The sequence below is a fragment of the Cariama cristata genome, unplaced genomic scaffold (genome assembly GCF_000690535.1).
Source record: "Cariama cristata isolate BGI_N322 unplaced genomic scaffold, ASM69053v1 scaffold26319, whole genome shotgun sequence".
NCBI lineage: Eukaryota > Metazoa > Chordata > Aves > Cariamiformes > Cariamidae > Cariama > Cariama cristata.
Genome location: NW_009634466.1, coordinates 4,384 through 18,307, shown reverse-complemented (window position 1 = coordinate 18,307; position 13,924 = coordinate 4,384). Strand labels below are relative to the sequence as shown.

Below are 13,924 nucleotides of genomic sequence, written 5' to 3'. Positions count from 1 at the left end.
GGGGGGGTCGAGCCCTCCAGTCCAGGCTACGTTGACATTAAATCCCTCGCCAGGGCCAGCACCAACCTGTGAGAGAGCAAGGACAGCAGTGAAGGCCTGGATGTGGCCTGCACGGATGCTGGGGCAGTGCCTGGAGCAGGTTCCATCGCTGCCATGCTCCGGGGAGGCAGGGCTGGGTGTCCCAGACCCCTAGGTCTGCAAAGCCTGCTGAAGAGCAGCAGAGCCTGCGATGTTTTCCTGACATTTCCCAGAGCCTTGCATCCATCAGTCACCGTCCCCGTGCTGCTGGCTGCAGGCTGGGACAAAACCTCGACTCTGGAGCCAGCTGGGTGAACGAGGCAGGGATCAGGCATCAACGGGCAAGGCACTGACCCAAACCAGCCCCCTCTCAAACCCGGCTGTGCCCTGGTCTCTGGCTGTCACCTTCGCTGCCATCCCTGGGCAGAGTTGCACAGACCTTGCAGCCTGTCCGTGCTTTTTACCTCATCAGCAGCCCCACTACCAGGGAAGAAGTTGCCATCATCGTGACGATGCAAAGAGATGTAGAGAACGTCAGGGTCTCTGTAGAAGATCTGCTGGGTCCCATTGCCGTGGTGAACATCCTACAGGGAGAGAGAGATTGGGAAAACGCTCTTTTCAGCCTTCAGGGAGGCCCAATAGCCCAAAACGGAGCTAAAAGCAACTGGATCTCTACCCCGCTCCAGGGCTGGGTCCCCCATCCCCAGGATCTGCTCCTGCTCCCCCATCCTGACACACCGGGGGGTTCCCAGCCACGCTCCTGGCAGATGGTCCCCGAAGGAGGAGGTTTCGCTGCTCTCTGATCCAGCTCCAAACCAGAGCTGGGAGGAGATGCAGACACTCGCTCCTGGGGAGGAGCGGGGACGCACTGGGGGACGGAGGCGACTTACCCAGTCCACAATGAGGATCTTGCTGAGCTTCCCTTTCTGCTGCAGCTGCCTTGCAGCAATGGCCACCGAGTTAAAGAAGCAGAATCCCCTGCAAAGAGGGAGTCAGAGCTGGTTAACGCTCTGGGGCCCTTCCTGAGCACCCTTCCCTCCTGGCCCACGTGGCGCCCCAAAGGGTGGGCTCACCCTCCCCTCTCCCCGTGGCCTGGATACGGATGGGTCCCGGAGGAGGTTAGTCTGGAGCGATTTTGAGCCAAGGGGCTGTTTTTTGGGGTTTCCCACATGCCAGTCCAAAGCCCTGCGGCTTGGGAAGGGGCTCTTACATGGCAGTAGAAGGATCCGCGTGATGTCCGGGTGGCCGCACCACAGCAAAGCCGTTCTGGGGACAAAACACAAAAGGCGAGGTGATCAGAGCTGCTACCCCCAGCATCACACACCCCCTCCACCACCGGTCCTGCCGCACGGGGACAGCTGGGGATGGAGCCCACAGCAGCGCAGGGCTGGGAGCACCCGGTGCCGGCTGGCAAGACCCCGCAGCCCCCCCGCCCTCTTGCTCGGTCACGGGGCGATGCACAGCTCTGGGACCTCCCCATGAAGCTAGCCCACCTTCAGCTCCCTGGTGGCCACCTTGAAGGCCAGCTCGGTGACACTGCCGGCGGCCCAGCGGGCAGCATTGGAGGAATGCAGCTCATTCCAGATGGTATCGCTGTCCACCTGGAAGCAAGAGGATCGGTCAGAGGGGAACAAGGCACCGGTGGAGGAGATCTCAGTCACGGGACCCATGCTCCCTGCCAGCTGCCCTGCTCGGGGCCAGCAGCTGAAGTCCTGTGCAGGCCAAAGGGGCTGGGCCACCTCGCATGCAATGGGGCAAGCTCCCCAGCAGCTCCTTGGTGCTGCTGGCCAGGATGGCAGCTCCTCCGTCTGCTGTCAGCCCCAGCCCCCAGCCGAATTCGGCACAGAGCATCTCACCCTGCACCCGGGGGCTGGAAGGGGTGACTGAGAAAACGCTCGTTACCTTCTTTATCTTATTTTATTGTTTAACCAAACATCTTGGTTTGATCAGGATCACGTCAAGGGCCGAGCCAAAGCCGGAAAACTCAAGTCTCTTCTGATCAACGCCATGTGTGCAACTCAAAGGGTCCCCTCTGCCCACGGAAAGGGGCAGCTCCAGCCCCCCCGCCTTCGGGGCACGGGCGAGAGGAGAGCAGGGAGGGGGAGGCAGAGCGGGGAAAGTAGATGCAAACGGGGCTGAGAAGAGCTGGTGCCCAGCAGCGGGGGCAAGGAGAGGAGAAGAACCAGAAGAGGCAGCAGGAAGGCATGGAGTGAGACCCTTCCTGAAAGAGAGAGAGAAGGACAGAGACAGGGGGGAGAGAGGAAGAGAGGAGAACGCAATGAACGGAGAGAAATCAGGACGGCAAGCTGTGAAAGGAGAGGCCACAAAGGTGTCTGGCGAGAAGTGGCAAGCTGCTGTCCCCGTGCCACTGCTCCCCTCCCTCAGTGACGACCACGGCTTGTGGCTTCCCCCAGCCGTCCCGCCAGCTTGATCCCTTCTAATGCCCTGGGCTCTTGGAAAGGGCTGTGAGGGGCTTTCGGTTGCTGGGTCCCCTGGAGTAAGGAGGCACAAAGGACCCCCTTCTGAGGGTGGGATGCTTTTAGGACCATCCCAAGGACAGGGGGAAGCTCTGATACAATGCCATCTTGCCCACTGACGGAGCGTTCCCACCTCAGGCTGCCCAACTTTGGCAGCCCAAAGCCTTCGGGAGCTCCCCCTCCACTCAAGCCCAGGAGAAGGCCCTCGCTGGGGACAGAAAAAAGGAACAACCCCATCCAAAACCAGCCAGAGCACAGACTGAGCACTTACCCCAACTCCTCCGCAGGGCAGCATGACAAACATCCGCTGCGACAGGATCCCTGCAGAGAGAGGGGACAGCGAGGACTTCAGGGCTGAGAAACTGGGGAATGGCGAGGGACAGGGCGCATGGCACAGGGAGGGAGGTTTGGCCCAGCTGCTCGTCCAGAATGAGGACCAGCCTTCAGGGGAGCTGCTTGGTGCAGTTCCCACAGCTGAGGGTGCTCGGGGACCCAGAGTGGGTGTGTGGGTAGGAGCGGGCAGAAGGTGAGGGCACTGCTGCCCGAGGGAGCGGCATGGATGAGGACTCACCTGCCAGCTTCCCGTTGTCCAGTTTCAGGCGGTTGAGGGGATTGGTGCCATAGAGGAAGACGTGGCGCTCGGTATGGACACACTGCAGCTCTTCCAGGGTGGCCTTGCGTCCCCGCAGACACTGTGGCAGACAGGGGCTGTGACCAAGCCGCTCCGGGTGGGAGATAGAGGCTCTCGCACCCAAGCATGCCAGTCTTTGAGGGTGGAGGTGGCGCGTCCCGCTGTCTGAGTACAGCTACATCTTGTCACAGCTGCAAGGCTCAGCATCGTGCTTCTTGCATTGGACTTGAACTTGAGAACCCCCCTCATTTGCAGGCAGGGATCAGGATGGAAATGCCAGCACCACTTTCCTAGAACTGCAGAGCCCTGTGCGGACCAGTCAGCCCAGCTAGACCAGGGCCAAGGTTTCTAACAGACTGGAACTGACACTGACGTTCCCAGAGTCTGTAAAACCACTCTGTTTCAGTAGGGATCACACCTCTCCCTACGCCCATCTTCCAGCAGAGCAGACTGCCACTGCCACTGCCATCCAAAGCTGGAGATGCTCAGACCAGCATGCTCCAACTTGGCACTGTGAGCAACGGACAAGTCCAAAATAACGGTGATAAACAGGCTGAGAAGATCTGGGAGCAAAAGGGATGAAGGTGGGAGCAAGATACCCTATCACACCATTAGCATGAGATCTGCTCATACCAGCATCCCCCTCCCGGACAGGCATCCGGCTCCCACCCTGCCGCTGACGCTCACCTCGCACTGGCTGCGCAGCCCTCTCTCCTGTAGACGGGACCAGATGCTCTGGATCCTGCCTGCGTGCTCTGGGTGGTTGCTGTTGTCGCCGCAGGAGCACTGGTGTTTGAGCATCACCGAGTCGTAAACCAGCCCTGCAATACACAAGGAGAGCTGCTGTCCCGAGTCTGGACTGGGCTCCCAGACCTCGATGGTGCTGACCCTAACTCAGCTCCTTTTCAGGGGCTGGCTGAGACCCTCAATGGCTGTAACTATTTGGTTTGACTGAAACACCTTCCTCAAACCATGAGAGCCTCTGTCCCAACACGCCTGAAGCAAATCCTGCCTTGGCTATGTAGAAGAGCGGGGACACTATGTAAGAGAGCTGAACCTTGCCAGCATCGCTGGACCAGGATGGTGGTCCAGGGGCCAGATGGGCAGGTCCTGCTTGGAAAAGCCCCCTTAGATAAGGAGAAGTGGACCCTCAGGGCTTGCTCTGCTCTTTTTGCAGCCACCCAAAGCACTCCCAAGCATTTATGAGTCTGGGAGTGACCAGGACTGACACTAAGCTGCCCCTGAGCATCCCCACCTCCCTCCCAGCTCTTGTCCCCAGCCTCTGCAGCTGCTCCAGCTGTGACAGCCCCGCAGAGGGGTCGGGCCGTACCCGTCGTGAAGTGCGGCTTGGCTGGCTGCTCCTGCACAGGTAGGGAGAGCGTCTTGGAGGCTGTGTCCTGGGCAGGAAGGGAGACGGTCGCGGTGGCAGGAGATGACTGGGCCCTGGAGAGGGGTCTGTGCCCCACATGGATGGTGGGGACCATGGGGGAGTCGGCCAAGGGCTGCCGCTTGAGAAGCTGCTGCTGCACACGCTGGTAGGAATCCCAGAGATAGGCCTGATGGAGAGAGGCGGCGGTGAGCACCGCAAGAGGCCAGGGCGGCGGGAGCAGCATCACCCAGCACGGGGAATGGAGCCCTGCACTGTGCACCCTCCCAGTGTCTGGATACGACCACCCCCTCCATGCTGGGGGGCTCGGAGCCGGTCTGCAAGAGTTGGGACACCTCACACAGCATCTGCTGCTCTCTGCTGGCTCAGCCCCGCAGCGCTGGGCAGCCCCGTTGCAAGGCACAGCCATTTGGAGGACGATGCTCAGCGATCTGGGGACAATGTCCAGCCTTGCTGACACCAGAGGTGGCTGCAGCTCTCGTCCCTGTCCTAACGAATGGGCTCAAGGAAGGTACAGATGCGGTGCCTGCATCCTCATCTACGCAGCACCCCTTTACAGAGGTGGCTCTCAGGATCTGATCTGAATCTTCCCAGGCTCAGGATGCTACCAGCTTTGCTGGGTTTGTGCAAAGTCTCCAACAGGAGACACCAAGGGATGGAGAAAAGAATTGCTCCAAATTGCAGGGCAGGGATCTCTGCATGCTGCCTGTTCAGGACTAATGCTCAAAGCAATTAAGCCACAGCTGGAGAGAGGAACAAGGTTAGGAACTCCACCTCCTACAACCCACTCCTGAGCCAGTTATGAAGGCTTCAAACCACTCCGAGGGCTCCACGCAGCATGGGGCAGCCAGGGAAGGCATCGTCCCTTTTGCCCACGGGCTCCTTGTGACCAGAAGGGAAAGGGTAGCTTCAGGATGGCAGCCCAGACCCCTCCCCAGGGCTCTCTCGTCCCTGCCAGCCCCTGTGTACCTGCTGTAGGACAAGCTCCTCCTGAGGCTGCATCATCTTCTGTGTCCTCTCAGGCTCCTTCACGCTGCTCCCCGGCCGTGTGGGCTCCACGCGTGCCCTTGCCGGGTCACTGCTCTCAGCCCCAGCCTCCGGGAGCGTTCCCTCCGCCTCCATGTCCTCCGAGGAGGGGATCTGCCGCAGACGGGGCTTCTCGCTGGATTTAGCCATGCGCTGCAGCCAGAAGGGTCACAAATGAGCAGAGAGGTGGCAGGGGCCAGAGGCCAGGCCAAGAGGGCCATAGCGGGTGGCAGGGCATCTCAGGGCAGGAGCACGATGGATGTGGGAGCCAAGGAGGCTGAGCAGGTACCCTCAGCTTGCTGCTCTGAGTCTGGGCAAGGCAGCATCTCACATGCCTGGCTAGGGCTTGGCCCTGGGCATCTGGTACTCACTGCCCAGCAGGCAGCGATGCCATCTTGCACCCCTCTAAGCCTCTGTCTCCCATTGCTTCCTACACGCCCAGGCTGGATATCCATGACTTACCTTGCCGAGCTGCGTCTGCTGCTTGAGTCTCTCCAGGAACTGGGTGTGATGCTGCTGGTACACCAGTTGCTGCTGGATGGCCTTGGGGTTCTGGGGCAGGGGCTCCGAGCGGGTCCTGCCCAGTGGTTTATGGTGGCCTGGGAGCGACAGGCGCTCTGCAGAGATGAGCGAGGGGGTGAAGGAGAAGGGGACGGTTCCCAGACCTGGCACTGGAGGGGAGAGGAACGAGAGGTGAGGGGTGGCATTGCCCACTGGGCAGACGTGACACCCTGCAGAGCTCTCAGTCCACACCACAGCAAGCAGCAGTGCCGTCTGTACCCACGCAGACTACCTCCAGACAGCCCTAAAAATAACAGCAGCACAGCCCTGGAGCCCAGTATCTGGTAGGCTAGGATGGATGGGCTGTGCCTTTGTGGCTCCCCTCCTCCTATTCCCATAGCTTTAGCATCACACAGCCCGCAGGGGTCTGGGGACAGGATCTGGCTGACTTCAGTCATCTCAGTCGCCCCCTCAGCTTCATCCTCAATGGAAGAAGCTTCCTTCACTGCAGGTATCACAGGGTAGGGAGAGATGGAGCCAGGAACCAGCACAAAGGAGTCAGTTCTCTTTCTGCTCCTGTCAGAGCAGATTACCTAAAGGGGCTGGGTGGAATAAGGCAGCTAGAGGCACAGCCAAGAGGTCTGAGCTGCCCTGCTCAAGGTAGGGTCTGTAGTGAAATCTGCTGGCACAAGAGCCTAGGAAGAGGCAGAAAGGTCCCTTGGAGGGGGGCTACTGGGCTGTGGGAAGGGTGAACAGCTCCACACCAGCCCAGCTCAGGCAGGGCAAGGGGCAGCTGAAGGGCAGAGCCAAAGCTATGGCTCTCTCTGCATTATCCAGGCCGCGGTGGGTGAAGAACTCTGGTCTCTTCCACGGCCAGGATGCACTCGCTAGTTAGCCATAACCAGGGTCAACATTTTCCATTCCCTCAGCCCCGGCTCATGGGAGAGTAACAGAAAAATCAAGGCCACTGGGCTTTCTCAGCACTCTAAAAACCTGCCTGCCCCACGCTGAGCCCTCTCAGCGCTGACACAGCCTCAGTGCCTGTCACCGAGCTCAACACTTACCTGCCACCAGTGGAGTGTGGGTGACCGAGGGTTCGAGGATGATGACGGGCTGGAGCCGAGGGGATAAGGGGCTCCCAGCCTCGTGCTGCTCCAAGCCAGCTGGTATGAACATGGGCGAGTGCGTGCCCGCAAGGACAGGTCCGTTCAGCACGGGCACCCGGTGTGCCAGGCCGGAGAGGGGACGGCGATCTGCCTCTCCCTGCAGAGAGGAGGAGGAGGAGGAGGAGTGGGTTAGCAACCCGCCAGGACACAGCATGAGGAGGGGACGGCACGTCCTCACCGTGCCCACGGGCAGTGCTGGTGAATACTCAGAGCCAGCACATGCCTGGTATTACCCCAGGAACCCCAGGCTCAAAGGAAAATGGCTTCCCCTGTCCCGCGGGGACCCTCTGCCCAGTTCTGGGGCTACCTACAACCTGGCTACCTACCCTGGCACTAGTGGTAGCCGGCAATCCCAGTGTGATGGCCGGAAGGGAGGTTGCACTCTGCAGGGCAAACTGGGCCAGTGAGCTCTCCTGCATCATCAGGCGCTGGGCCAGGGGTGTCTGCACCAAACACAATCCATTAGTCTCCTGCTCTGGCAGTGGCAGAGCTCAGCATGGGACAAGCAGCTAAGGCACGGGTAGCAGAAGAGGGTGGCTGAGCCCCAGCTGCCTAGGGGCCAGGGCAAGGGGCATCGGGGACCCGCGGGGACAGCACATACACTAGGGAACAAGAAATGCAGACTGCGAAGGAGGGCATGGTGTCAGGAGCAGCGCTAGGCTGGGCAGAGGATCCCACCGTGCAGGAAGAGCAAGGCTAGGGGCAGTTGCTGGGCAGTGGGGTTCAGGGCTGGGGTCCCTGGAGGGGGATGCTACCTTCACTTGAGCCTAGGATGGGAGTGGGAGATGAGGGCACCCAGCGCCGGGGTCAGGAAGCCCCAACATGCAAGACCTCTGGCTGCGAGGCCGTCGAAACTCACCTCATGGGCCATGCCGGAGGCAGCGGGGAGGGCTCCGTGCTCAGCAGGGAGGCTGTCGTTGGGGGAGCTGCAGCCGGACACGGGGGTGCTGCTACTACTCGGGGAGGAGTCTGTGCAGGGAAGTGAAACAGGGGTGATGGGCACAAGCATCCAGAGAAGGGCTGCACAGCCCCTGCCCCAGCCCTTCATAGCCCTCCCTCCCTCTAACAGCTGCCCACGACCCTCCTAGGGCCAAATCTCCCTTCGGTACAGTGGAGACGGAGCTGCCCTGCCATCGTGGGAGGAACCACACCACGGTGAGGAATCCTGACCAGCCACAATTGCTCAGGGCCTTGGACCCTTCCAGCCTTGTAGGTCCCTCCTGGGCCCAAAAAGCAGCAGGGTACAGCTGCAGCAACATCCTTTCCTGGCTCATCTATCCCTGCACCATCTTGGCAGTGAGCTCCCTCCATGGGCTACACCCCGAGGAGGGCATCGAAAACATGCCAAGCCCTGGAGACATGGTGCCCCAAGAAGATGTGGCACAGGATCCTGGACAGACCATAGCTGCTCCAGCCTGGCCCCAAGGTTTCTCCAAATCCCCGAGCATCACCGTCCAGGTGAAGCCCTCACCGATCGCCTCGGGTGGTCGCCTCTTCAGCGAGGGGGGAGCGCTCTCCTTCCGCGTCAGGGGGTTCTTGCGTCGGTCGAGGCACTTCCTGGGCTTGCAACGCACCTTCAGGTTGGGTTCAGAGGCTGCAAGTAGACCAGGCGGTTAGTCCCAGCCCCACCGCTGATGGGGGGCAAAGCTGGACCGGCTTCGTGGGGCCAGGTCAACCCACTTCTCAGCTCCAGCCACCCCGTGCAAGCGAGCTGCGAGGGTATCAAAGCAGGGCGGGGGGGAGATGGCGTTATCCCCAAGGCCTTACCTGTCTTCCGCAGCGGAAAATGCTCTGGGGGGTCAAGAGAAGTGCTGGGGACGGGGGGCAGGAAGGTGCTGAGCACAGGAGGGGAAGGGCCCTCAGGATCCAGAGGCTCCAGAGACCTACGGGGAAAAGCCACCTTGTTAGAGACCTTTCCCAGTTGGCAGCCACGTGCCACCCACACTGTGCTCTCCAACGCAAGGGTGGCCCATGGGCCACTGCCTTTCCTGGGCACGCACTCGCTCTTCTGCCAGTGGCCAGAAAGGCTTGTCCTGTCCCCTACCACAAGCACCTATAGAAGGGATCCAGCTGCTGGTTTTGCTTTGTCTTGGGACAAAAGACAAGAAGCCGACAGTACTTTTTGGGTCAAGAGTGGGACAAGCTATCAAAGTCCAACCAGGTCAGGCAAAACAATGTGGGAGCTTCATCCACCTCCTGCAAGCACCTAACACAGAACCAAGCTACCTCACCCCAACAGACGTTAGCTAAACCATCTCTCTAAAGACCAGGAAGCAGAAGATAACAGCAAGGTCTTGCCCAACAGCCATGTTTTCCGGGTCCTGAGCGGATGTCCTACCCAGGGTAGGCCAGAGGATGCCCTTGTTTTACCTGTACGGCATGGCTGAAGGGTTGGGGTTGCTGGTCCTCTCCAAAGCTGCCTGCTGCTTCTTCAGGATGACCTCAGCCAGCTTCTGCTTCACCACTGTGCTGGCCACAGCACCTGCAGAAAGACCAGCAGTGACCACACAGGGCTGCGAGCTGACACAGAGCACTTTAAGGGATCCCTGCAGACATGAGCATGGTCCCACAGCTCCACAAGTAATGCCAGGATGGCTGGAGACCCCCTGCAAGCACACGGATACTGAGAAAACCCTGTGGAGATGCTTGGTGCAGTTCTCAGGTCAAGACTGGCTCAGGGAGAAAAAGGCCAGATGGGGCAACAGAGTTTCCCAGACGGTCCAAGAAGCATGTCTGTCCTACCCTCTGCTCTCCCACGTCATCTCAAGAGCCTGATCTTTTTTGCATGCGCCTCGCTGAGCATTGAGAGCGTGGCTGGTGAGAGGCAGAGCATCGCCAGAGGCAAGTCTCAGCTGCGGATCTGTCTGCTTCATCTGAGCCAGAGAGAGCAGGTATAAGCTGACACCCACAGAATAAAGAGGGCATGACAGCACAACACGGCTTGTACGGCAGCAACAAAACTCCCACGGGTGCATGGGCTCCTTCTGAAACCTCTCCAGAGACACTGTGCCCTGGGGCTCTTTGAGCCTGTGTTACACGCAGATAATTTCCAGTTGATGGCAAACAGTTCAGCCTGTCCTGCACCTCAGCCCCCCATGTAGCCATGCTCTGCCCCTAAAATGGGGACAGCCTGCATGACAGACTGCAAGAAAAAGAAAACACCTCCAAACAGTTCAGGGGATAGTTTTGAGGCTCCTCAATCTCTTGATGGAGCTGCGCTCTTCCAGAAGAGCATGAGACTTGCCACAAACCGCTGGCAAACAAACAGCAGCGACCCCGTGTTCAACACCTGGCTCCACCGCGGTGGTGAAACACCCCCGCACCGAGGTCCGACGGCTGCAGGGTGCTGCAATCGCCAGCCCCCGGCTGCCCTGAGCCTCCCGTGTGGTTTCCCACCTCGGACTAGGGCCCGTTCCCACGCTCCTATCCATGCCAGGCCATATCCCCATCCATCTGCTCCAGCAGGAACGTTCTGTGGTTACAACGGAGACGCTCCACGCTTCTGTGCCAGCACTCGGCACTTCTGAGCACAAGTTAATTAATTCATTTGTATGATTAACTCCCAGATCGCATAAAGGGGCTGTGTGCAGGTTGTCACGCTCAGCCACGCCGAGGTGACTGCGTTTGCAGGAGCCGTTCATGCCATGGAAAAGGCAGGCACCGTGTTTTCAGCATTGTGATTAGTCTCGTCAACGCTGTGAACCGCGGCAGAGCAGCCCGTGGGAGCTAAGGGGAAATATCAGCATCCCGACTGGGCAGGCAGGTGGACAGCAGGCTCACGGACACTGGGATGGGGATGGTGCATCCCATGCGTGCTGCGGCTGCATTTTCGGGTTGGGATGCAGAGCTCTGCACACCCAAAAAGCTCCCTGTGAGCTCCCCGCAGTGACTAGCACTAGATGGCGCAGGGAGATCGCAGCCCGACGGGGTTTGCAAACCCTTCTGCCCAGCGTGGGGGGACCCACGCACCTCTCCCCACTGCCACGGGTGTTCCAGCCTAGGACTTGGAAGTTCAAGAGATAAATTCATGCCCTGCCCAGTGCAGTCACAAGTATTGTCAGCTCGGGGCAGCACCGCTGCAGTGGCAGCGTCAGCATGGAGATCTTTTGTGACCACTTGGTTGGCATCGCTAGGAAGGACATGAAGGACAAACACCAGCCAGCCCAGGGCTAAAAACCATGCCACGGGTGTTCCAGCCTAGGACTTGGAAGTTCAAGAGATAAATTCATGCCCTGCCCAGTGCAGTCACAAGTATTGTCAGCTCGGGGCAGCACCGCTGCAGTGGCAGCGTCAGCATGGAGATCTTTTGTGACCACTTGGTTGGCATCGCTAGGAAGGACATGAAGGACAAACACCAGCCAGCCCAGGGATAAAAACCAAAAAATCTCTTGCCAGCTGCTAAGTGCAACTTGCTGGCATCGCTGCTTGCTGCTGAGAAGGATCAGACTTCCCCACGGATGCTACAGTGTTCTCTTGGCCCCAGGCAGGTACACAGCTCAGTTCGATGCACAGGACAGAGACGCTCAGGGGTGGCGATGCTATCACCACGCCTTTAGACCAAGAGAAGGCAGAGCTTGGTCTGGATAAGGGCAGAACCACCTGCTGAGCCCCCTTCTAAAAGCCTCTCTGATCTCCCACTGTGAGCCGAGTCCCCCGGTTTCGGGGACACAGCTCCTCGGGCAGAGATGTGGCACCCGGTGCCACGTGCCGGCAAACACATGGAGGCTCTTACTTCGCTTGCTCTTGTCCTTGTTGAGGATCTGCCGCAGCTCCTGCTCCTGTTGCCCAGGCTCGGCTTCGCGGTGCGGGGACTCCATGGTCACCTGCCAGAGAAGAGGGACATCAGCACCAGGAGACTCCAGCCTTGCCCAAAACAGACCGAAGCCCTCTTACCCCTCCCCAAAAGCCCAAGGCACAGCGACATGGTGATGGAGCATGTCTGAAACAGTCTGTTATGTCATTTTTGGAAACCTGATGGGCAGCCCTGGCCGACAAGAACACGTTAAGTTGTTTCATCCCAGCGAACTGGACACATCTTTGTCTCCAGAGATGTCCTCCCCAGGGACATCATAAAACTCAAACCAGTCTGTTTTAACTTGCTGCCTTTCGTGGTGTTTTGACATGCCTGTAGCTAGGGCATGTTGTAATACAACAAAAAAATAAAAATCCTAGGTGACTAAAAAGGAGAAAAAAGAAAAAAACCTATTATACTAGTCTTAAAAGTTTGGATCTTGGTGCTTTCCAGAGCTGAGGTTTTCAGAGATGATCTCGTCTCGCAGGGAGGTCAGAAAGCACAAATGCCTCTCAGCACCCAACAGTCGTGGCAGCAGCAGCACCTCAACCTCTCCTTCTGTGGACCAAGCAGATGCTCAGTCTCTCCCAGAAAGCCTCAGTGTGACTCCCCTAGGGCTTCCAGACTGGATTACTGGGACCAGTGAGCCCATGCCACGCACCGAGAGCAGGACTGGTGCTTAGTGGCAGAACACAGGGGACGTGAGAGAAGCAGATGAGGCTGGGCTTGTTCCATCCAGAGGAGAGGGGCTACAACTGCACCTTCCACCACCCAAAGCGGTTACAGAGCAGATGGAGCCAGGGTCCTCCCAGGAGCACTGCAAAAAGATGAGCAGCAAGGGGACAAACGTGCGATGAGGGAAATCCCTTCTGGATACATGGAACCGATTCCTGCCACGAGCACGGTGCAGCCGTGCCACTGGGACAGGCAGGGGTTGATCTCTGTGCTCAGAGATGGTCACAGCTCGCCTGGCCGTGGTCCTCCGCAACCTGCCCCACCTCTGAAGTCGGCCCTGCTCTCAGCAGGGGCCTCCGGAGGAACCATCCAAGCTAAATCTTGCTGTAATTTTGTGACAATGCAGAGTCTGGCAGCAGAGGTTGTGCAGGGCAGGGGTGCTATTCTGGGTGACACTAGAGAATTTCAGTGAAGACTTCCCAGAAAAGCAAATTAGCTTGTAAAGTGAGTAAGCCGTGCCTTCAGGGCAGAGAAACAGCGGTGGCCAAGCGGAGTGGCAGATCACAGACACCAGGCATCCTGTCCAGTCGCTCTGGCTCCTTGCTCAGCACACATGGTATGCGGCTGAAAACATTTCCCTGCTTCGCACATCCCAGGAGGCCCCAGCCCTCCCGCTGGCTTTGGCAGGACGGAGATTTGGCCTGAAAGTAAGACACGAAACCCCCCCACCTGACTCCCTAACCAGCCTCCTCGCGTCAGAGAGGTCTCCAGGCTGGCTAAAAAGCACTGCAGACTCTCCAGCTCAAGGGAAAGAAGGAATTCACCTGGGAAGGTTATTTTGGGGTTGGGATTTCCAGCCTCTTCCTCTTAATCCCTGCCAGAGCCGGGAGCTCGGACAAAGCCAGCCCCGACGCAGGGCACTGCTGGCAGACATGCATGACGCCATGAGCTACGTGCTTTGGGGGCAAAATTAATTCTTCAGAGTGCCCAGTCCTCACCCAGTCGCTACCAAAAGAGGGTGCGGGTCCCCCCCTCTGCACCCCAGGGTGCCCGTACCCTCACGTGTTGGTGGGCGAGCTGCTCCACTTGCTGCTGGTGCAGGCTGGCGAGGAAGAGCTGGCGCTGCAGCTGCTGCGTGTGCTTCAGGGCCAGCAAAGTGGTGTCAGAGCCGGGCTTGACCACACGCTGCCCGATCCGCAGGTCCATGGGGACGGTCTGGGGCACCCGTGGGGAGGTGCACGGGGTCACAGC

At 59.1% G+C, this 13,924-nt stretch overlaps 1 protein-coding gene across 1 annotated transcript in view; it reads right to left on the bottom strand.

The window, feature by feature from the left end:
- Positions 1-13,918, bottom strand: part of HDAC7 (histone deacetylase 7) — a 15,990-nt gene extending 2,072 nt beyond the window's left edge. Inside the window, exons 1-19 of the mRNA XM_009707173.1 lie at positions 13,730-13,918; positions 11,939-12,029; positions 9,577-9,688; positions 8,974-9,089; positions 8,678-8,800; positions 8,066-8,175; positions 7,533-7,649; positions 7,105-7,303; positions 6,002-6,210; positions 5,483-5,692; positions 4,457-4,682; positions 3,814-3,947; positions 3,067-3,187; positions 2,767-2,816; positions 1,512-1,619; positions 1,229-1,284; positions 909-996; positions 483-602; positions 1-66 (exon numbers count right to left, since the gene is read on the bottom strand). The exon at positions 1-66 is cut by the window's left edge and continues 28 nt beyond it. Of these exons, the coding sequence (XP_009705475.1) occupies positions 1-66; positions 483-602; positions 909-996; positions 1,229-1,284; positions 1,512-1,619; positions 2,767-2,816; positions 3,067-3,187; positions 3,814-3,947; positions 4,457-4,682; positions 5,483-5,692; positions 6,002-6,210; positions 7,105-7,303; positions 7,533-7,649; positions 8,066-8,175; positions 8,678-8,800; positions 8,974-9,089; positions 9,577-9,688; positions 11,939-12,029; positions 13,730-13,879 (2,406 nt within the window). The 5' untranslated portion in view covers positions 13,880-13,918. The remainder of the gene's footprint in view (positions 67-482; positions 603-908; positions 997-1,228; positions 1,285-1,511; positions 1,620-2,766; positions 2,817-3,066; positions 3,188-3,813; positions 3,948-4,456; positions 4,683-5,482; positions 5,693-6,001; positions 6,211-7,104; positions 7,304-7,532; positions 7,650-8,065; positions 8,176-8,677; positions 8,801-8,973; positions 9,090-9,576; positions 9,689-11,938; positions 12,030-13,729) is intronic.
- Positions 13,919-13,924: the final 6 nt, after the last annotated feature.